The sequence below is a fragment of the Heterodontus francisci genome, chromosome 3 (genome assembly GCF_036365525.1).
Source record: "Heterodontus francisci isolate sHetFra1 chromosome 3, sHetFra1.hap1, whole genome shotgun sequence".
NCBI classification, from domain to species: domain Eukaryota; kingdom Metazoa; phylum Chordata; class Chondrichthyes; order Heterodontiformes; family Heterodontidae; genus Heterodontus; species Heterodontus francisci.
The window spans coordinates 133,220,229-133,244,082 of record NC_090373.1 but is presented as its reverse complement, the minus strand read 5'-3'; the positions used below and the strand labels follow the sequence as shown (position 1 = coordinate 133,244,082).

Below are 23,854 nucleotides of genomic sequence, written 5' to 3'. Positions count from 1 at the left end.
GGTAGAAGTGAGTTCCGTGGGGCACTGGCGCAGTCCTGGGGAAAGTGGGGGTTGTACCTTTGGGACAGTCTTCACCTGAACTGTGCTGGTACCAGTGTTCTAGCGAGCTGCATAACGAGGGAAGCAGAAAGGGTTTTAAACTAAATAGTGGGGGGGGGCGAGGGATCAAATTTGAGAAGATGTGGCAAATCAAAGAGTAGAGACAAGGCAAGCGAGAAAAGGTATTAATACAGGAAATGATAAACAGACTGACAGAAAGGGACAGAAAGTACAAATTTAAGAGTAAGTCAGCAGATAAGGCTAGAGGTTACAATAATTAGAAGGTCAAAACTAAAGGCTCTGTGTCTGAATGTATGCGGCATTTGAAACAAAACAAATGAACTGATAGCACAAAGACAAATAAATAAGTACCATCTGATCGTCATTACAGAAACATGGCTGCAGAATGACATAGATTGGGACCTGAATATTGAAGGATGCATGAAACTTAGGAAGGACACGAAGCTAGAAAAAGATGGAGGGGTGGCTCTGTTAATTAATGATGGTATTAGCACAAAACAGAGGGATGACCTAAGTTCAGGAAACTAGGATGTAGAAGCCATTTGGGTAGAGACGAGAAATGATGAAGGCAAAAAGTGGGAGTGGTGTACAGGCATTCCCCGCCACCCCCTAACAGTAACCACATGGTAGGATGTGGTATAAAGGAAGATATAATGGAGCTTGTCACAAAGGTACAGTGATAATCATGGGGACTTTTAATCTACATATATAGAGTGGAAAAATCAGATGGGCAAAGGTAGCCAAGATGAGCCGTTCATAGAATGTTTTCGGGATAGTTTCTTAGAACAGCACATTCTTGAACTAACAACAGAGCAGGCTATATTAGACCTGGTATTGTGCAAAGAGATAGGATTAATTAATGATCTCAGTGAAGGCGCCCGAAGCAGCAGCCGTCATAATATGACTGAATTTTACATTCAGTTTGAGGGAGAGAAAAGTGGGTCTAAGACTCTAAACTTAAATAAGGACAATGAGGAGGGCATAAAAGCAGAGCTAGCTAAAGTAAGTTAAGGGATAGGTCAATAGAGATGCAGTGGCAGACATTTATGGGGACATTTCAGAATACATATACAGAATACATATATTCCAAGGGGAGGATCCACCATCCATGGTTAACTAAAAACGTTAAAGATAGTATCAAAATTGAAGAGAAAGCATGTAATTGCACAAAGATGGGTGGCAGGTCAGAATGTTGGACAAAATATATCAAAAAAGCAAGGAATGACAGATTAATAAGGAGGGAAAAATTAGAGTATGAGAGGAAACTAGCTAGAAATACAACAGATAGCAAGTGTTTCTATACATATTTAAAAAAAAAAAAATAGTTAACAAAGTGAGCCTGGGGAATTAATAAGGGAAAATAAGGAGATGGCAGATGAATTGAACAGGTATTTTGCATTGGTCTTCACTATAGAGGATACAAGTAACATCCCAGAAATAGCTGTAAATGAGAAAATGGAAGGGGGGGTAGGGGGGAGGAAAACAAGAAAATTACAATTGGTTGTACAAAAGTGGTACTAAGCAAATTGTTGGAGCTGTGGGCTAACAAGTCCCCAAGTCCTGATGGATTACATCCCAGGGTATTAAAAGTCGCAACTAGTGAGATGGTTTATGCATTGTTTAGTTTAGTTTAGAGATACAGCACTGAAACAGGCCCTTTGGCCCACCAAGTCTGTGCCGACCATCAACCACCCATTTATACTAATCCTACACTAATCCCATATTCCTACCACATCCCCACCTGTCCCTATATTTCCCTACCACCTACCTATACTAGAGGCAATTAATAATGGCCAATTTACCTATCAACCTGCAAGTCTTTGCCATGTGGGAGGAAACCGATGCACCCGGAGGAAACCCACGCCAACACGGAGAACTTGCAAACTCCACACAGGCAGTACCCAGAATTGAACCTGGGTCGCTGGAGCTGTGAGGCTGCGGTGCTAACCACTGCGCCACTGTGCTGCCCACTGGTTTAATTTTCCAAAATTCCCCAGATTCAGGGAAAGCTCCGTTAGATTGGAAAATATCAAATGCAACTCCTTTATTCCAAAAGGGAGACAGAAAACAGCAAACTACAGGCCAGCTAGCTTAACATCTGTTATAGGGAAAATGTTAGAAGCTATTATTAAAGACAAGGGAATTAAAAGCAAGGGGATGAAAGGTTATTGGGCGTCGGCAGGAATGTGGAGTTGAGTTGACAATCAGATCTTTGTTGAATGGCAGAGCAGGCTTGAGGGGCCAAGTGGCCTACTCCTGTTCTTAATTCGTATGTAGGTTCGTATATATGTATGCAAGCTCAGGACAAAGTTGAATAAAATGCTGAGCTTATAAAACAGACCAATTCAGCCTGAGAGTAACGTGGGATGGGTGATAGAATCAGTGACCACAGTACTGAGTTTGTGGTGAGGGTTGAAGATAACAGCTTCTGTCTTCCAACTGGAGAAGGCTGTGCTTTTTAAGAGACTGGATGTCAGATAATCAATCTGACAACATAGAAGCAATGGATGGATTGCGAGGGTGGATGGAAACTTAGGGCTGTGCGCTATCAGTGTGTACATGGACAGATGAGGTCACCGTGGGACAGCGTTTAAAAGAGGCGACAGCCAATGATAGATCCTTGGCAAATTCCAGAGGTAATGTCAGGCAGGAAGAGAAATCATTGATCAAAGAATCACAGAATAATACAGTGAAGAGGTCCTTCGGCCCATTGAGTCAGCACCGATGCATTAAAGACACCTGACCTGTCTACCTAATCCCATTTGCCAGCACTTGGCCCATAGCCTTGAAAGTTATGACGTGCCAAGTGCTCATCCAGGTACTTTTTTTTTTAAAAAGGATGTGAGGCAACCCGCTTCTACCACCCTCCCAGGCAGGGCATTCCAGACCGTCACCATCCTCTGGGTAAAAAAGTTCTTAATCAAATCCCCCTTAAACCTCCCGCCCCTCACCGTAAACCTGTGACCCCTCATAACTGACCCTTCAACTAAGAGGAACAGCTGCTCCCTAGCCACCCTGTCCATGCCCCTCAATCTTGTACACCTCGGTCAGGTCACCCCTCAGTCTTCTCTGCTCCAGCGAAAACAACCCAAGCCTATCCAACCTCTCTTCATAGCTTAAATGTTCCATCCCAGGCAACATCCTGGTGAATCGCCTCTTACCTCCTCCAATGCAATCACATCCTTCCTATAATGTGGCGACCAGAATTGCACACAGTACTCCAGCTGTGGCCTTACCAAAGTTCTGTACAACTCCAACATGACCTCCCTGCTTTTGTAACCTATGCGTCGACTGATAAAGGCAAGTGTCCCATATGCCTTTTTCACCACCCTATTAACCTGCCCTTCTGCCTTCAGAGATGCTCTGGCCACAACTGAAACGCCAAGCGTGGAGCCAAGCAAGGGCTGCGCTGAACAGCAGTGGAGAGGCATTGGGGAAAGATGGTATGGTGGAATACAGCAAGTTTGTATTACAATTGTGACTGTGATCATGGCACACTAAGAACGTCATTTGTCAGTTCAGTTCATGATGTCTGAGTCCTGTGAGGGTGCAGAAACTTGATTGTCGAGATTAAAAGAGAACTGCAGGAAAATGGAAACAGATTTCGGAGGCAATAATATCTTTTAAGTACTTGACAGTAGAGGGAGATGCATTTTTAAAATGCATGAAGGCTGCTGTTTAAAAGGGAGGGGGGACAGTACCCGAAAAAAGCTAGAATGGGGGCCAGGAAGGGAGTTTCTGTGGTCAGCGGATTAGTGGGAATGGGGTTAAGGGAGCAACTGGTGGTCATCATTGACAAGGTGAGCTCAGACAGTGCATGATGGGAGACAGAAGAGGAACTGGAGAAAGAGCAGATTAAAAGGACTGGGGAAGGAAGGGAAAAATGGCAGAGGCAGTTGAATGGATGGGCTTAATCTTAATCTTTGTGATAAAGAAGTCCATGTGCTCCTCACACTGGCTGGCAAGGGTGCAGGGGCAGGGAAGAGGGTTCTAAGAAAGTGATTGATAACAGACAGAAGCAGCTTGGGGTTATCTTTGATATCACTGATGATCCTGGAATAATGAGTACATGTGACAGAAGAAAGTTAGGCCTGATAACAGTTGATGTGGTATGACTAGATCTGGTGATGGATGGCAAACTCAAATGACTGACATGTTAAAAACTGCACCCCATGATCATCATGCAGCAAAGATGGGGGCCATAACAGGGGAACAACTGGGTTGGCGATTTAAGGTTATGCTGGGACAGGACATTAAAAAGGTGGTGAGGCAGTAATTGAACAAACTAAACCACTGCAGGGTGAAAGGCTGGATAGTTGAAAATTTGGAAGTGCAGTTGTAAATAATTTGGGAGAATTTCTTCCCTCCAGGAAGTGAGATTGGAAGAGGGTAAAACAGCTTGGCCAGTAAAGGACATAAGGAAGCGGTTAACAATGGCCTTAAGGATAAGTTAAAGGATTGGCCATGAATGCAGGGAATGTGCAGAGTGAGGGGTTCAGGAAGGGCAGCAAGAAAGAGAGAGTGTTTAATAACACAGTGTAGGAATTTTGGGAACAGCAGAGCACAACGGTGGGGGGGAGGAAGGAGAGGAGAGAGAGGAGAGAGAGGGGAGGAAGGAGAGGAGAGAGAGGGGAGGAAGGAGAGGAGAGAGAGGGGAGGAAGGAGAGGAGAGAGAGGGGAGGAAGGAGAGGAGAGAGAGGGGAGGAAGGAGAGGAGAGAGAGGGGAGGAAGGAGAGGAGAGAGAGGGGAGGAAGGAGAGGAGAGAGAGGGGAGGAAGGAGAGGAGAGAGAGGGGAGGAAGGAGAGGAGAGAGAGGGGAGGAAGGAGAGGAGAGAGAGGGGAGGAAGGAGAGGAGAGAGAGGGGAGGAAGGAGAGGAGAGAGAGGGGAGGAAGGAGAGGAGAGAGAGGGGAGGAAGGAGAGGAGAGAGAGGGGAGGAAGGAGAGGAGAGAGAGGGGAGGAAGGAGAGGAGAGAGAGGGGAGGAAGGAGAGGAGAGAGAGGGGAGGAAGGAGAGGAGAGAGAGGGGAGGAAGGAGAGGAGAGAGAGGGGAGGAAGGAGAGGAGAGAGAGGGGAGGAAGGAGAGGAGAGAGAGGGGAGGAAGGAGAGGAGAGAGAGGGGAGGAAGGAGAGGAGAGAGAGGGGAGGAAGGAGAGGAGAGGAAGGAGAGGAGAGAGAGGGAGGAGAGAGGAGAGAGAGAGTTTACTAACATGCAAATTAAGAGGAGTAGGCCCCTCACGCCTGCTCTACCATTCAACAAGATCATGGCTGATCTGACTCATGCACTTGGACACAGACCCCTCTGCATCTCTCAGCTCTGTAATCTAAATGGTGCAGATGATATGCTTTTTTAATTCTTTATGCCAAAATAGATAGTTTTACATTTTCCCACATTATACTCCATTTGCTGGACCTTTGCCCACTCACTTAACCTATGCAAGCACGCCAGAGTTTTGAAAAAAAGCCAACAGTGACATCACAGGAAAGCTGCAAGGTGATTGGCTGGTGAGTCACTGCTGTTCAGGAATAGCTCTAAATAGCTGGATAAGTATCTAAGGTAAGAAAGAACAAAGAACAAAGAACAGTACAGCACAGGAACAGGCCATTCGGCCCTCCAAGCCTGCGCCGATCTTAATGCCTGCCTAAACTAAAACCTTCTGCACTTCCGGGGTCCATATCCCTCTATTCCCATCCTATTCATGTATTTGTCAAGATGCCTCTTAAACGTCTCTATAGTACAGTTTTCAGTTTATTTTCAAATATAGTAAGTAGTATTTTTTTTTTAGGGAGTTCTGAAGTAACGATCAGGGAAGAAGGGCCCGAGAGTAATTGATATGATTTGATATTAAGACCTTCCAAAAGGTTTAATTTAAAGGGTTAAGTCATGGCAGGTGAGCTCAAAGCTGTGGTGTGCTCCTCGTGCTCTATGTGGGAAGCTGGGAACAATTCCAGTGCCCGGGACCAGCATGTGTGCAGGAAGTGTTTCCAGCTGCAGCTCCTGGAAGCCCAGGTTTCGGAGCTGGAGCGGCAGCTGGGGATACTGTGCAGCATCCATGAGGCGAAGAGTATCGTGGATAGCATGCAGAGAGAGGTGGTCACACTGCAGTCTCAGACCCGAAAGGCAGGAAGGGAATGAGTGACCACCAGGCAGAGCAAGAGGACTAGGCAGGCAGTGTAGGAATCTCCTGTGGCTATTCCCCTGCAAAACAGATATACTGCTTTGGATACTGTTGGGGGGAAATGGCCTCTCAGGGGAAAGCAGCAACAGCCCAATTTGTTGCACCACAGTTAGCTCTGCTGCACAGGGGAGGAGTAAAAAGTGTGGGAATACAATAGTTATAGGGGATTCAATTGTAAGGGGAATAGATAGGCGTTTCTGTGACCACAAAAGAGACTCCAGGACGGTATGTTGCCTCCCTCCTGCTAGGGTCAAGGATGTCTCAGAGCGGTTACAGGACATTCTGAAGGGGGAGAATGAACAGCCAGTGGTCATGGTACATATTGGTACAAATGACATAGGTTAGAAGGATGTTCCCGATGGTGAGGGGAGTCCAGAACCAGGGGTCATAGCCTAAGGATATAGGGTAAACCTTTCAGGACTAAGATGAGGAGAAATTTATTCACCCAGAGAGTGGTGAACCTGTGAAATTCGCTACCACAGAAAGCAGTTGAGGCCAAAACATTGTATGTTTTCAAGAAGGAGTTAGATATAGCTCTTGGGTCTAAAGGGATCAAAGGATATGGGGCAAAAGCAGGAACAGGTTACTGAGTCGGATGATCAGCCATGATCATAATGAATGGCGGAGCATGCTCGAAGGGCCGAATGGCCTACTCCTGCTCCTATTTTCTATGTTTCTACGAATATCCCTTTGTAGCCTCATGTCCTCTTCCCAACTTACCTTACTACCTATCTTTGTCTCATCAGCAAATTCAGCAACCTTACCTTCGGTCCCTTCATCCAAGTCATTCATATAAATTGTAAAAAGTTGAGGCCCCAGCATTGATCCCTGTGGCACACCGTTACATCTTGCCAACCAGAAAATGCCACATTTATGCCTAATGTTTCCTGTTACCTTACCAATCTGCTATCCCTGCGAATAGAGTCAGTCGTACACCATAGAAACAGGCCCTGCGGCCCACCGTGACCATGTCAACCATAATGCATATCTATACTAATCCCAGCTGCCTGCAATAATTCCATATCCCTCTATGCCTTGCTCATTCAAGTACCTGTCCAGATGCCTCCTAAATGCCGCTACTGATCCTGCCTCCACCACCTCCTCAGACAGCTCACTCCAGATATCCACTATTCTTTGTGTGAAAAATTTACCCCTTTGATCCCCTTTAAACCTCCTCCCCCTCACCTTAAATCTATGCCCTCTAGTTTTAGTCACCCCTACCATGGGAAACAGACTCCAGCTATCTACCCTATCTATGCCTCTCAATTTTATATACCTCTCAGCCTCCTTCGCTCCAGGGAAAACAGACCCAGCCTATCCAATCTCTCTTTATAACTCAAGCCCTCCAAACCAGGCAACATCCTTGTGAATCTTATCTGCACCCTCTCTAGCTTAATCACATCTTTCCTGTAGTGCGGCAACCAGAACTGCACAGTACTCCAAATGCAGCCTAACCGTTATGTACAACTGTAACATGACGTCCCAACTCTTGTACTCAATGCCTCGGCTGATGAAGGCAAGCATGCCATACGTCCTCTACACCACCCTGTCTACCTGTGTTGCCACTTTCAGGGAGCTATGTACTTGCACGCCAAGGTCTCTCTGCTCAACAACACTCTCCAGGGCCCTGCCATTCACTGTATATGTCCTGCCCTGGTTTAACTTCCCAAATGCATCACTTCACACTTGTCTGCGTTAAATTCCATTTGCCACTCCCTTGCCCACTTTCCCAGTTTATCTATATCCGGTTGTAACCTTAGACAACCTTCTTCACTGTCCACTATACCACCAATTTTGTAATATGTTACTCCTCTACACCATGAGCTCTTATTTTGCTTTGTAACCTTTAATGTGGCATCTTGTGAATGCCTTCTGCAAATCTAGGTATAGCACATCCAGATTCCCCTTTATCCACATTGTTACTTCTTCAAAGAAGTCCAATAAATTAGTCAAACATGATTTCCTTTTCATAAACTCTGCCTGATTACATTGAGATTTTCTAAGTGCCCCACTATAACCTGCTTATAGATTCCAGCATTTTCCCTCTGACAGATGTTAAGCTAACTGGTCTATAGTTTCCTGCTTTGGGTCTCCCTCCTTTCTTTAATAGAGGAATCACATGCACTATTTTCCAACCTGATGGGACCTTTCCAGAATCTCAGAAATTTTGGAAAATTAAAACCAATGCATCCGCTATCTCAGCAGCCACTTCTTTTAAGACCCTAGGATGAAGTCCATCAGGACCTGGGGACTTGTCAGTTTTCAGTTCTAATATTTCTTTCAGTACCCTTTCCCTGGTAATTGTAATTGTTTGAACCAGCAACAGTGAAGGAACAGCGATATAGTTCCAAGTCAGGATGGAGAGAGACTTGGAGGGGAACTTGCAGGTAGTGGTGTTCCCAAGCATTTGCTGCCCTTATCCTTATAGTTGGTGGAGGCCACAGGTTTGGATGATGCTGTCTAAGGAGCCTTGGTGCACTGCTGCAGTGCATCTTGTAGTTGATACACACTGCTGCCACTGTGCTTTGGTGCTGAAGGCAGTGAATGTTTGTGGACGCGTGCCAATCAAGCAGGCTGTTTCGTCCTGGATGGTGTTGAGCTTCTTGAGTGTTGTTGGAGCTTCACCCATTCAGGCAAGTGGACAGTATTCCACCACACTCCTGACTTGTGCCTTGTAGATGGTGGAGAGGCTTTGGGGAAGTCAGGAGGCGAGTTACTCGCTGCAGGATTTCTAGCCTCTGACCTGCTCTTGCAGCCACGGTATTTATATAACTACTCCAGTTCAGTTTCTGGTCAATGGCAACCCCTAGGATGTTGATAGTGGGAGATTTAGTGATCGTAATGCCATTGAATGTCAAGGGGAGATGGTTAGATTCTCTCTTGTTGGAGATGGTCATTGCCTGGCACTTGTGTGGCATGAATGTTACTTGCCACTATCAGTCCAAGCCTGGATATTGTCTAGGTCTTGCTGCATTTCTACACTGACTGCTTCAGTATCTGAGGATTCTGTGCTATAAGCATTCGATGATTCTTTATCTTTTACCTCCCTACCAATTACCTCTAACTCTGTGCACTGTCAGTTTTGCTAATCTCTTATGCAAAAAAACAAATGCCTCCAGATAGCCATATAGATAACATCCACAGACAATCTCCATCCACAATTTTAGTGACCTCAGCAAAAAATTCAACCAGATCAGCCCTTTATAAATCCATGCCAGCACTCTGATCCAAGTACTCAGCCACTCAGTCCATTACAGATTAAAGTACTTCCCCACAATGAATAGAAACATCCTATGGCACTTTGTGAAAAGGATGGAAATAAGTTTTTTTTTTGGGGGGGGGGGGGGGGGGGGGGCGGTGGTGGTGGGGAACAGAATCAATCAACAGCTGCCGAGCCAATTTGAAACTTATAACAGACAAGGGAAGGACAGGAATCTGGGAAAAGATGGTGGGGTAGCTCTGTTAAAGAGGCCATTCGTACTATAGTGAGAGATGACCCGAGTTCTAAAGATCAAGACGTAGAATAGGTTTGGGTGGAACAAAGAAGCAGCAAGGGGCAGAAAACATTGGTGGGAGTTGTTTATAAGCCACTATACAGCAGTGGTAATGCAAATCACAGTATAAATCAGGAAATTAGAGGTGTGTGCAACAAGGGTAATACAGTAATCATGGGGGATTTCAACCTACATATAGACTGCGAAAACCTAATTAGTACTAATGCTGTGAATGATGAATTCTTGGAATGTATGCAAGATGGTTTTCGCTAGCAGTATGTTGAGGAACCAACTGGGGAATGGGCTATTTTAGATCTAGTATTGTGCAATGAAAAAGGGCTAATAGATAATCTTATTGTAAAGAAGCCTTTAGGAAAGAGTGACCATAATATGATGGTAAAATTTTATATTCAGTTTGAAAGTGATGTAGCTCAATCAGAAACTGGGGTCTTAAATCTAAGCAAAGGAAACTACAAAAGGTATGAGGGGCAAATTGGCCACAGTGCATTGGGAAGCTACGTTAAAAAAGTACGACGGTAGACAGGTAATGGCTAACAGTTAAAGAACTAATGCAGCGTTTACAACGAAAATATATTGTTTTAAGGCACAAAAACCCAGCAAAGGAAGTGTTCTAACCGTGGCTAACAAAAGAAATCAAGGATTGTATTCCATGAAAGGAAAAGGCATATAAATTTGCCAAAAAAAGTAAGCCTGAGGATTGGGAGCATTTTAGAATCCTGCAAAGGAGGACTAAGAAAAATATTAAAAAAGGGAAAATAGAATAGGAGAGTAAACTAGAGAGAAACATAAAAATGGACTGTAAATGCTTCTATTTGGTATGTAAAAAGGAAAAGATTAGCAAAAACAAATGTGGGACCATTACAAGCAGAGTCAGGGGAATTTATAATGGGGACTAAGGAAATGGCAGAGAAACTAAACAAATACTTCATGTCTGCCTTCAGAGCAAAATACTAAAAACCTCCCAGAAACAATGGAGGATAAAGGGACTAGTGTAAATGAGGAACTGCAAGCTATTAATATTGGTTAAACATTAATTGGATTGAAAGTAGATAAATCCCCTGGACCTGATGATCTACATCCCAGAGTGGTGAAAGAGGTGGCTGTAGAGATAGTAATGCATTGGTGGTCATCGTTCAAAATCTGATAGGCTCTGACTATTCCTGCAGATTGGAAGGTGACTATTTAAGAAAAAAAGAGGGAGAGCACTAACAGGGAACTACTGACCTGTTAGTCCAACATCAGTCATAGGGAAAATGTTAGAATCTTGAATAAAGGATGTGATAACAGGACACTTGAAAAATAATGATAGGATTGGGCAGAGTCAACATGGATTTATCAAAGGGAAATCATGTTTAACAAATTTGAGAGTTTTTTTTTTGAGGATGTAGCTCGCAGAATAGATAAGGGGGAACCGGCAGATGTGGTATATTTAGATTTCCAGAAATCTTTTGTTAAGGTCCCACACAAGAGATTAGCACTCAAAATTAGAACACATGGGGTTGGGGGTTGGGAGGTGGGGGGGCGGTGGTAGAATATACTGGCATGGATTGAGAACTGGTTAACGGACAGAAAACAGAGGAGGAATAAATGGGTCATTTTCAGGTTGGCAGGCTGTGACTAGTGGGGTACCACAAGGATCCCGCTATTCACAATCTATATCAATGATTTGGAAGAGGGGATTAAATTTAATATTTCCAAGTTTGCACATGGCACACAACTAGGTGGAAGTGTGAATTGTGAGGAGGATGCAAAGACGTTTCAAAGAGATTTGGAGAGGCTAAGCAAGTGGGCAAAAAATTTGGCAGATGGAATACAATAGAGAAACGTGAGGTTATCCACTTTAGTAGGAAAAACAGAAATACAGTATTTCCTTAAACGGAGAGGGGCTGGGAAGTGTTGAACTTCAAAAGGACTTGGTGTCCTTGTTCAAGATTCACTGAAGCCAACATGCAGGTAAAACAAGCAATTAAGCTGGCAAATGGCATGCTGGCCTTTATTACAAGATGATTTGAGTATAGGAGTAAAGATGTCTTAATGCAATTATATAGAGCCTTGGTGAGACTACACCTGGAGTATTATGTGCAGTTTTGGTTTCCTTACCCAAGGAAAAATATACTTGCCATAGAGGGAGTGCAATGACGGTTCACCGAATTCATTCCTGGGATGGAAGAATTGCCCAATGAGGAAAGATTAAATAGACTGGGCCTTTATTCTTTGGAGTTTCCAAGAATGAAGGGTGATCTCTTTCAAACGTACAAAATTCTTAATGGGCTCGACAAGGTAGATGCACGAAGGATGTTTCCCCTGGCTAGGGAGTATGGTACCAGGAGAGAAACAGTCTCAGAATAAGGAGTTTAGAACTGAGATGATGAGGAATTTCTTCACTCAGAGGGTGGTGAATCTTTGGAATTCTCTGCCCCAGAGGGCTGTAGAGGCTCAGTCGTTGAGAATGTTCAAGACTGAGATCAATAGATTTCTACATATTAAAAACATCAAGGGATATGGGGATAGTGCAGGAAAATTGTGTTGAACTAGATGATCAGCCATAATCTCATTGAATGGCAGAACAGGCCTGAACGGGTAAATAGCCTACTCCTGCTTCTATTTCTTATGTTATGTTTTCAATAATGTTTTAAAAAGGTGGAGAATAGAAAGGATTCAGAAGGGATTGCCTGAGCAGGGCAGAGGCAACTGAAAACTCTGCTTTGGAATAATTTGAGGAGGATTTTAATTTCAACGCATTAGAGGGAAGGAAGCCAGTGCAGATAAATGAGGACAGGAGGGATAGTAGTCATCAGGCAGCTGAAATGGAATTTGAATTATTTAGGATCAAATAGTGGCCACCATGTAGCAATGATCATCATGTATTTGGAAAAATTATAAAAGCTGGTTTGCACCAATTTGTTAATTTATAAAACTTATATTTATATGGTGCTTTTAATAAAAAAAAACATGCAAAGGCACTTCACAGGAGACAAAATATAAGTGAGCCACAAAAGGAGGAGATATTAGGTCAGATGACAAACAGCTTGGTCAAAGAGGTAGGTTTTTTAAAGGAGTGTCTTAAAGGTGGAAAGTGAGGTAGAAAGGCAGAGAGTGGCAGGAGGGTGTTCCAGAGTTTAAGGCCTAGGCAACTGAAAGCATGGTCACTAATGGTGGAGCAATTAAAAAATCAGGGATGCACAAAAGACCAGAATTAGAGGAGTGCAAATATCTTGAAGGGTTATAAGACTGGAGGAGATTACAAAGATAGGGAGGAGTGAGGCAATGGAGGGATTTGTAAACAAGGATGAGAATTTTAATATCAAGACATTACTTGACTGGGAATCAATGCAAGCACAAGGGTGACAGGGACTTACTGGGTAGCAGAGTTTCGGACGGTAAAATGTGGGAGACCAGCCAGGAGTACGTTGGAAGTGTCAAGTCTAGAGGTAATGAAGGCATGAATGAGGGCTTCAGTATCAGATGAGCTGAGACAGGGCAAAGTTATGGGAGGTGGAAATTGGTGGTCTTAGCGATGGCATGAATAGGAGGTCAGTAGCTCATCTCGGTGTCAAATGAGATACCAAGGTTATGAATAGACTGGCTTAATCTTAGAATGTTGTCAGGGAAAAATGCTTTGAAACACATTGCTTCTGTGATTTTTTTCACAATATTACAGTATGTTAATCCCTCAACAGCAATGAGATTTTCCACACGAGGCAATGTTAAGCCCATTTCAAACCTAAATCACAAAGCAATGATTAAGTGCCATAATCTCCAATTTCTACCTTTTACCACTGAGCAAAAAATATTTCCACAATCTCCTCTGCTCACCTGCATCAAGATGAAGCTGTGCATTAAAAAAAAATTGTCACGATGGCACAGAAAGATAGACATGCAACATTTTGAGATTAAAGGATTGTGTATTCAAAAGTAGTGCTATTTTGGCACTAATAGGCTTTCCTTTGATAGCGCCCAATCCATGTACCAGATTACAACTCACCTCTTTTTTGGAACCTTTTTCTTGAAGTGATTTCAGCTGTCGGTGTTGCTCCTTGTTGACAAGGATCCACCCTCGTTCAATATCAGCTACTGTCTGTGACGAAAGGAATTCTGCTAGTTAGGGAGAAATAGTTTTTCAAAGTTCCTTTTAAATGCATTATCAAGTTAACACCAATGGTAGTGGCAGTGTGCCCCATCGATGAGTTTTCACTGAAAAGGAAGAAAATGAACATGGGCAGTCTTAAATATCTGTCACTAGAAATTCTGAAGCACGAGCCCAATTATTTCACTTCAATACCTCATTCCATAAATAATCAGGAATTCACATCTCCTGAACAGGAAACCTCAACTGAATGTATCCTGGATGTGCTTCAAGAAAATGTATTATAGTGTAACTTGAATCAAAGCATCACAGATTCTGAATAACAAAAAACATGCATTTAAGTAGCACCTTTTACTATCAGGATGTCCCAAAGTGCTTCACAACCAATGAAATACTTTTAAACTGCAGTCACTGTACTAGTGTAGGCAAACACAGCAGCCTGTTTAAGCACATCAATATCCCACAAACAGCATTGAGATAAAATGACCAAGAAATATGTTTGGTGACCATATATTAAGAAAGGATGAAGTTGGTTATTTTGCTAATATTTAAGAAAGCACTGAAGACTGATACAAAGCAGACATTTAAAATCTTTGCCATGTCTTGGGAATTGACTACAGCATCTACTTGGAGTCTTTTACTATCTTCTATATCCTAACACAGCTCAGGTTAAAGATGGCTGGATAGGACATAATAATACAATACTTGGTTTGTAGTGGCTTAGAGAAGAAAAGCCCATAGTGCTGTTTCTGGACTCATACAACACTGAAGTCACCCTCAGGTTACTCTGCGGCCCTGCCTTCTGCAGTTTTTAAAAAAATGAAATTTCTTTAACATTTATGTCACCAGAGCAAATGGTCAGGGAGGAAGCCCGTTTAAAAGTGCTTAGATTAAAAAAATGTCTTTGTACGATGGTTTTTTTAATATATAATAAATGGGCCAGAACACAGCAAGTAAGGGAGGAATGTGGGATCAATTAAAAATCAGCACCTTAAGTAGGAAGCAATATAGGAGGAATAGTGGCATTATGGTATGTCTGCAGAAAGTATTCTGAGATATTTGGGCTCAGACATTTTGATTGTCTTTCTAATTTTAATTCGAAGTATATGAATGGCAGGTCATATTTGAAAAAGGCTCTACCTAACTATAGCACTCTTGAGTTGCATCAAATACATTTGGTAATAGAGACCCCTCTTACCTGGGCATATAATAGGTTCAATCCAACCCGATTTTCCATAACATCATTGTCATAGGCAGAATCCCAGTAGCTGTAACCAAAACATGTCATCAGCGCAAGATTATTTGCATATGCACCATCTCAAGCATGCCTAGGTGGTAGTTTGCTTTCATGCAAACTTTTCTAGCTAAATGCAGGCAGGCATAGGCACAATGGGCTAGATGGCCTCCTGCTGTGCTCTACGATTATATGATAATCAGGCAATAATCTAAGTCTCACAGTTCCATAAATTTTTGTCAATAGTGCTCGGTATTGTATACGTTATCCTACTGTTGACGAATGAACACACCATCATGAGAAAAACGCTGAAGATAAACTCTGAAGGAAAACTCATGCAGAAGTATAGTTCTCTTCCTCATCAACATTTCCTCTTACTGGATCACCACCACCAAAACTCTTCCACCTTCCTACAATAGCTCAGGTGAGATTTGAAGCCATTCTACCACACTGTGGCTCAGCACAGCCACCCTGTTGCTTCTCCAGCCAATAAGGAACTTTAGATGCCCAATTGGCTATCTTCGCCATTCTATACTTACTTGAATTAAAAACTTACATTAGGCAAAAGGACCATGAGATTGCTCAGTGTCATGCCATGCCTCCACTTGCCAAGAATAAGGCACATTAATTTTGCCATGAACAATGATTTTAAATTGTTGCTGGAGCGAGGAAATGACTGGCGAAACAGATCAGCCGTGGCTGGAAAAGACATTTGCATATTAACAGACAGTATTTGGAAGGACAAAGGACCAAACCCTGACACGTTCAACCCACAATGGATGTTGATCACCGGACAGTGAGGGGGTGAAGAAGTGCATTTTAGGGCCTGCTGGGGTGATGCAATCAACAAGGGCCAGGACTAGTTTGACCAGCTAGTCACATGACTAACTGGTTGTTCTAGGGCTTTCTTTTGAACTGGCCACAGAGAGTTTGAACTCAGGAAAGACTGCTCCTGGACTGAAGACCTCTCCTGTCTACTCCCACCTCTTTCTCACAAGCCTCATATCCGTAGGCGTCCACCGAATTAGAGTTTAAGTTGAATAAATTTCAACCTTTCTTCTTTAAACCCAAGAAAACCTGTTTGCGCTGGTTTCTTTGCCTTAAAATTGGGAAGTGGTGAACAAGGATTCACCAAGGGAGAGCTAAAAACACTGTCTTTAAAATTAAACCCTGTTACTGTAAGACCATAGAATCATACAGCACAGAAACAGGCCCTTCGGCCCATCGTGTCAGTGCTGGCCATGAAACACCTATCTATTCTAATCCCAGACCAGGCGAAGGGTGAGAGCAACCCCTAGACACCTTTGTAACCTAGTCATAACAGAAATTTGGGTGCTGGTGTCTGGAATTTTATCCACAAACAAGAGAAACTGGGAATATGGCTTCCCACTTCCAGTCAAAAAAAATAGCAAGATTTCAATACAGGTTTTCTGGTGTGTGCTTGAATACGAATATGTCTGCAACTGAAGCTAGTAGCTCTCCAAGCCAGGATAAAGTAACTTGGGATTAGTTAAAAGCACCATCTATGGAGGAGTTGAGGAAAACGGTTGAGCAGTGTGGGATCACTGTACGTGGCAAGGCTCGGAAGTCTGACCTCCTAAGGCTAGTGGCAAACCACTTTTCCCTTGAATCTGACGAAGCAGAAACGGGGCTGACAGCAGACCCACACAGGGTATTGTTGGCAAAGATACAATTGGAACTGAGGAAACTTGGAGAGCCAGGACCAGGACAGACAGACGAACGAGAATGAATACCCCAGAAGGAAAGTGGGGAGTGAGCTGAGGTGGCTTGAGTTACTGAGGGGGTGACAGAGAAATCCCAGTGAAAGCATGACCACAATGGAGGACCATCATTCAGGGCTGGGTACAGAATTGTTAAAACTAGCTCAACTAATTCCAAGATTCAAAGAGGAGGATGTAGGAAATGTTTGGTGTCCTTTTGAAACTGACAAGGCAGCTAAAATGGCCAACTGAGACCTAGCCTCTTTCACTGCAAAGCAAGATAACTGGAAAAGCCCATGAGGTTTATTTCCTGTTGCCAGATGAGAGTTCACCAAATTATGAACTGACCAAAAATGCTATCCTCAGGGCATATGAATTAGTACCCAAAGCCTATTGCCAAAAGTTTAGAACCCTCAAGAAGCAAGCTAATCAAACTTATCTGGAGTTTGAAAGACGTAAGCAGCTGGCTTTTGACTAGTTTAGTTTAGTTTAGAGATACAGCACTGAAACAGGCCCTTCGGCCCACCGAGTCTGTGCCGACCATCAACCACCCCTTTATACTAATCCTACACTAATCCCATATTCCTACCACATCCCCACCTGTCCCTATATTTCCCTACCACCTACCTATACTAGGGGCAATTTATAATGGACAATTTACCTATCAACCTGCAAGTCTTTTGGCATGTGGGAGGAAACCGGAGCACCCGTGGGAAACCCACGCAGACACAGGGAGAACTTGCAAACTCCACACAGGCAGTACCCAGAATTGAACTCGAGTCGCTGGAGCTGTGAGGCTGCGGTGCTAGTGGTTGAGGGCTGTTAAAGTACAGCTCGGCTGAAAATCTAAAAGATTTAGAAGATTTAAAAACTCTCTCCCACTCTCCATTAAGACACAGGTAGAGGAGCAGCGGGTTCAGAGAGCCCGACAAGCAGTCGTTCGCGCTGATGAGTTTGCTTTAATTTATAAATCGGTTTCCCAGGGGAGGACCTTTCCTGGTCACCCCCACAAATCTGTTAAGGACAAAGGGTGGGATGGTGATAGGAGCCCAAGCAGTCCGATGCGAGAAAGAAAAGCAGGAGACAAAGGGAGCCCTCCTCTAGCCAAAAAGCAAGTTGCTGTGAACAGGAGCGAGACCCGGAGACCTGTGTGCTTCCATTGTAATAAGGCAGGTCATCTAGACTGCTGGAAACTAAAAGAAAAATCTGTAGGGATAATCAGGGCACAGCTGCTCAGTGAAGAGGAGAACCTGATGGAAAGCATAGCAGAACAAGCTGTGGATTTAACTGCAGTAAGAATGCAACCCAGGAAGCGCACGGCTGCAAGTACAGGAAAATTTAATAGGATTCCTGAAGGCTATCAGGGTTTTGTTTTTGAAGGGAAAGTAACCCCATAACCCTCGAGTGGGGCAAGCAAGCCCATAGTAATTCTCATGGACAGAAGGGGCACTAGATCCCCTTTACTGGGAAAAGGCCAAGATGTGGTGGAGTATTGCAAGAGTTGACACACGTGCCCGGTTGAAGGGAAACCCAAACCTACAGTGAAACCTGCACCCCGAAGTCATATACCAGCATTGGGAGGACCCTCCAGCAGAGGGCTGGTGAACTGTAAGAGACCCCTTTCAAAAGCGGACAGGCAGGCACAAGGCTGGCAAAAGTTTAGACAGGGAAGGGGAAAAAGTGACCAAGAGGGCACGTTAAAGGAAGTCCGGGAGGAATCCCGGATGAAAACCCCTACTGTCCGGTAAGCCAACCCTGAAAAATGTGAAATATTAGACCCCCACATCCTCCTATGTAAATGCAGACACTAGAAGCACCCCACTAGAGTTGTTAACAGCATTTACAGGAACCTGCAGAGACAAAGAAGGACCTCTGGGCAGAGAAACCGAGGGTGATGCCTCACCTAGTCAAAGTGCCACAGTGGACTGCAGTAGAGCCTGCACAAATACCGACAGGCACAAGTGTCCCAGAGGACAAAGGGGAGATGCATAAAGAATCACCAAGGGGTAGCTAAAAACACTGTTCAAAATTAAACCGTGTTACGCTAAGACCAGGTGAAGGCTGAGGGGGACCCTTAGACACCTTTCTCGCCTAGTCGTAATATCAGCAACACTACAAGTATTTTCACCGTGGATAACAAAAATCTCTTTCTAGTTTTGTAATATATGGGAAAAATAATTATACAATAAGCAAGTCCTGAATTAAAAAAGGCTTGGCGACAGGATGCTATATAAAAGGGTTTAATAGTAATCACAAAATGTTTTGCTAAGTTGAATTAATTTCAAAAAGTGACAATTTATTGCTCAAGAAATCCAATAGCAAGGATTCACATTAAACATCTGAAATATATTCTCTAAAATGCAATATCAGCATGTTTATGAACTGCGAGCACATATACCTTAAAAATTACTGGATAGCGGGTTACAGCTTTCTCTGATTCAGTACAGTTACCTGTAATTTTCCCAACAGGCAATTAAATGCTAAGACCAGTGCTTTCCTGGTTTAACTAAAAGGTGAAAACCGCTGTAATTACATTTAAACTCAATCAGACCAAAACATACAATGCCTGCAACAGAAAGCAGTAATTTACTGAAGAGTTTAAAATATTGAAAAACAGCATCTTTATAAATCATGCAACTTATCCTTTTGAGAATGAATTTGAAATACAAAATTACATTCATTTATTACCTTTTTCGCAGCACAATTCTGTATTCTGTGTTTTTCAGGCTGGTGACTGAAATATAGGGAAGTTCAAACTCCTGCAGCTTTCGTACAACTGAGAAGTAACAAAGCAATTGATGTTGGTCAGTGTTCAAAATTTTTATTAATACCAAAATTAAATATTCATGGAGTTTGTAACATCTGTTCAGTTTGATTTAAATTTAACTTTTCTAATTTCTTTCACGTTTTAGGTAGCTGCTTCATTCTGCCACCTGAGCCATCGCTTAGTCTTGCCTCACACCAGTTAGTGTCAGATTAAAAAAAAAATTAAAAGAGCATGAGTGGGGGAAAGAGGAGAGAAATAAGGGACAGAGGGAAGAGCAGTCAAGAGAGAGAGTTTGAAATTAAAGAGTGGATTATTTAAGGTGCATCCATAGGACAACTTCAACAGCAAGTTGTTTCTATCCAGTGTTCATGTTGAAGTTTACAATGTACCTGCACCCTGAATCAGATGTGGCCCAGCTCATTTTATAGCCTTCATATTGCATGCAACACAACAACTGAAGAGGGTCACTGCTCATAATACAATTATATACATTTAAGTGTAAACACCACCAGCTAAAATCATATTTTTACTATGCTTTGTGCTGCAAGAATGGTTGCTATGGAAAAGGTGATTTATTGGGTGGATGCTCTTAATTCAATTTACTGAAGCAGAGAAGAGGCATTTCAAATATGCAATTAGTTAATTAAAGAAGTGCCAATTTTTAAATCATGGAGTATTTCTGGAAGGCTAAATAGATTTCGTTTTGCATTCAAAATACACGATATAGAATGGAACACCTTTTCCACTCTGCTCATCTTAATTTAAGTTACTGAAGCTAAGTAGAGGGAGCTTCAATCCGACTTTAAGAACATCCACCCAATACATCAGTATGAATGTTTCCCTTTTTCAAAAATCCATTTTTGCAGTATTGTTAACGCTGCCAACTCTGTCAATCTGTTCTAAAATTACTTTCCTACCAGATGAAATAAAAAAAAGCAGAAAGCTTTCCTGAGAAAGTCCCTACTGCCAAGTGTTAATTTTCTGCATTTACTCTTCTTGGTCACTCCATGCCACACAGTCTTACGTCGGTGGTGGGCAAATTATTGGAGAGGATTCTGTGAGACAGGATTTATGATTATTTGGAAAAGCATAGTTTGATTAGAGACAGTCAGCAAGGCTTTGTGAGGGGCAGTTCATGCCTCACAAGCCTTATTGAATTCTTTGAGGATGTGACAAAACACATTGATGAAGGAAGAGCAATGGATGTGGTGTATATGGATTTTAGCAAGGCGTTTGATAAGGTTCCCCATGGTAGGCTCATTCAGAAAGTAAGTAGGCATGGGATACAGGGAAATTTGGCTGTCTGGATACAAAATTGGCTGGCCCATAGAAGAAAGAGGGTGGTAGTAGATGGAAAGTCTTCAGCCTGGAGCTCGGTGACCAGTGGTGTTCTGCAGGGATCTGTTCTGGGACCTCTGCTCTTTGTGATTTTTATAAATGACTTGGATGAGGAAGTGGAAGGCTGGGTTAGTAAGTTTGCCGATGACACAAAGGTTGCTGGAGTTGTGGATAGTGTGGAAGGCTGTTGTAGGTTGCAACGGGACATTGACAGGATGCAGAGCTGGGCTGAGAAGTGACAGATGGAGTTCAACCTGGAAAAGTGTGAAGTGATTCATTTTGGAAGGTCGAATTTGAATGCAGAATACAGGCTTAAAGACAGGATTCTTGGCAGTGTGCAGGAACAGAGGGATCTTGGGGTCCACGTCCATAGATCCCTCAAAGTTGCCACCCTATTTGATAGGGTTGTTAAGAAGGCGTATGGTGTGTTGGCTTTCATTACAGGGGGATTGAGTTTAAGAGCCGCGAGGTTATGCTGCAGCTCTATAAAGCCCTGGTTAGACCACACTTGGAATATTGTGTTCAGTTCTGGTCACCTCATTATAGGAAGGATGTGGAAGCTTTAGAGAGGGTGCAGAGGAGATTTACCAGGATGCTGCCTAGACTGGAGGGCATGTCTTATGAAGAAAGGTTGAGAGAGCTAGGGCTTTTCTCATTGGAGCGAAGAAGGATGAGAGGTGACTTGATAGAGGGGTGCAAGATGATGAGAGGCATAGATAGAGTGGATAGCCAGAGACTTTTTCCCAGGGCGGAAAGGGCTATCACCAGGGGGCATAATTTTAAGGTGATTGGAGGAAGGTTTAGGGGAGATGTCAGAGGTAGGCTCTTTACACAGAGTGGTGGGTGCGTGGAATGCACTGCCAGCGGTGGTAGTAGAAGCAGATACATTAGGGACATTTAAGCGACTCTTGGATAGGTACATGGATGATAGTAGAATGAAGGGTATGAAGGTAGTTTGATCTTAGAGTAGGTTAGAGGGTCGGCACAACATCGTGGGCCGAAGGGCCTGTACTGTGCTTTACTATTCTATGTTCTATCAACTAGGGCCAAGAGAACATGTAACCTGTTTCAAAACCTAGTCCTAAATTTACAAGTAGTCTAGGATGACACCCCTTGCCAAAAATCATCTAATCTATGCTCAGTAAATGCCCAAGGTGACTGAATATGATCAAGAATGGTGATTTTTGTGGTGCGGGAGGAAAAGAGGAGATAGAAATATAAGATAGGGGAGTGTGGAATCATGGACATAAGCCCACACCCCACATTTCCACAGAACAGCAGGTTGTTGTTCTAACTCACTGTTAGCACACCTCACCAAAAGGAACGAATCAATGAGGACCAACTAAAATTTCCTATTAAATATACAGATACACGTGTGACTACATTTTGCAAATACTCATTTTATGTAGGTAGCTTACTTTTTTTTTTAAAGAAACTTAACTGAAGGGAGGCATGTGTGGATACAAACGAGACAGGGAATTCAATCCATAAAAACTTACAAGAACAACTATCATCACTTCCTTCTCGGATAAGGAAAAGGCTGAAGTATCCAACCAGCTCATCCGGAAGGGCCAGTTTTGCCGCAACTGCCTTTAACAAGAAGAAAAATGTCAAAATATTCCTAGAAATACTTTTAAAATGAATTCAGGATATTGGCAAGATTCCAGAGATACCCTTAAAGCGAATCCACCCATCACTCAGTAATTGGAAAAACAGCCAATCAAATCATTTTCGTAGTTGCAAAAAATTTTTTATACTAGTTACTCGAGCAGGGAGCAGAGGGGAGGTGTGCAGAGTGGGGAAGAAGGGCAACACATGTCATTCGGCACTTTTTAATTCAACAGATGGGTAGTTTGTCTGTCTTTATGCAGCAGTGTGATCTTTTGTATGTCAGTTGGGGGATGACAGTTCAACAAATTTTAGGGGAGAGGTACAGAGGGATAATCTGGCTCCCGATAAAACCTAAACTAGTTCTATTATCAGATTAGGAGCTTACAGGCATTTCTTTCTGCAGGCTGCATTCAATCATAGCTGGCATGAATGTCATCTAAGTGGCCAAGTTCACTAATCTTTATTAGGTTTCATGGTCATGCATTTTGCTTGTGTTCTACATTTCCTTAAATTTACTACTGATTTATTGTTCACACTTTTCCTTCAACATGTGTTCTCTTCTCATGCACGATTCCAAAGGTTGGTCCCTTATCTTTGCTTTACATGGCCTCATCATGTTACATTATAGCCAAGTTATGCTGACAGCACCATCTATCGATGCAATCTGTTTGGAATGCTGTGACTGTGTCCTGTTTTTATAATTATGATAAATAATATGCTTTAGATTATATCTGTAAAGATGCAAGAAGAATAGGGGAAGGGAAGACAAAAAGGAGGATTTGCTCGGAACATTTGGCTAGAAGCCAAGAAGTCTCACTAGTTTGCTTAAAACAAGGAAAAAAGTGACCTCAAGGAGAGTAGCTCCAAGGAAAGGAAGTCTTTAAGCGTAATGTTTAAATTAATGTAAATATTTCTACAATGACCATTTTTCCTCATTTATCCATCATAAAAATATCACTAATTGAGCAAAATCACAAGCATTCTATTCCTTGAAGGTTTCACATTTGTTCTCCCTGACCTGTTGTAATATTGTGGAACTGAACAAATTTTATGCATCTCCCAACTAGCAGTCTTATTTTACAGAAAAACCCCACTGCACATTAATACTTTATTGATAATCTAGCATTTAACAGCCTTCTGAACTACCCAACTCCTTCCTCAGTTAAAACTGCATAGATACTTGCTGCGCTCTACTACCTCACTCCCAGTGACCATTCTTAATTGGAAAGCCGAGACAGTGGGCATTGATAGGATATGACTAGGAAAAGTATATTACAGTCAATGCCCACATACATATATAGATTCAGTTATTTTAATGGTAATGATACAGGAGATTGTGAATTCAAAT

General features: G+C 42.8%; 1 protein-coding gene across 6 annotated transcripts in view; it reads right to left on the bottom strand.

Moving 5' to 3' along the window:
- Positions 1-23,854, bottom strand: part of snx17 (sorting nexin 17) — a 112,833-nt gene that overhangs the window by 49,382 nt on the left and 39,597 nt on the right. For all 6 annotated transcript variants that reach the window (XR_010972049.1, XM_068026045.1, XM_068026048.1 and 3 more), the window contains exons 6-9: positions 22,395-22,485; positions 19,479-19,566; positions 15,034-15,103; positions 13,734-13,826 (exon numbers count right to left, since the gene is read on the bottom strand). Coding sequence is in view for 5 of the 6 variants with exons in the window: in XM_068026045.1 (XP_067882146.1) it covers positions 13,734-13,826; positions 15,034-15,103; positions 19,479-19,566; positions 22,395-22,485 (342 nt within the window). In the remaining variant the exon portion in view is untranslated. The remainder of the gene's footprint in view (positions 1-13,733; positions 13,827-15,033; positions 15,104-19,478; positions 19,567-22,394; positions 22,486-23,854) is intronic.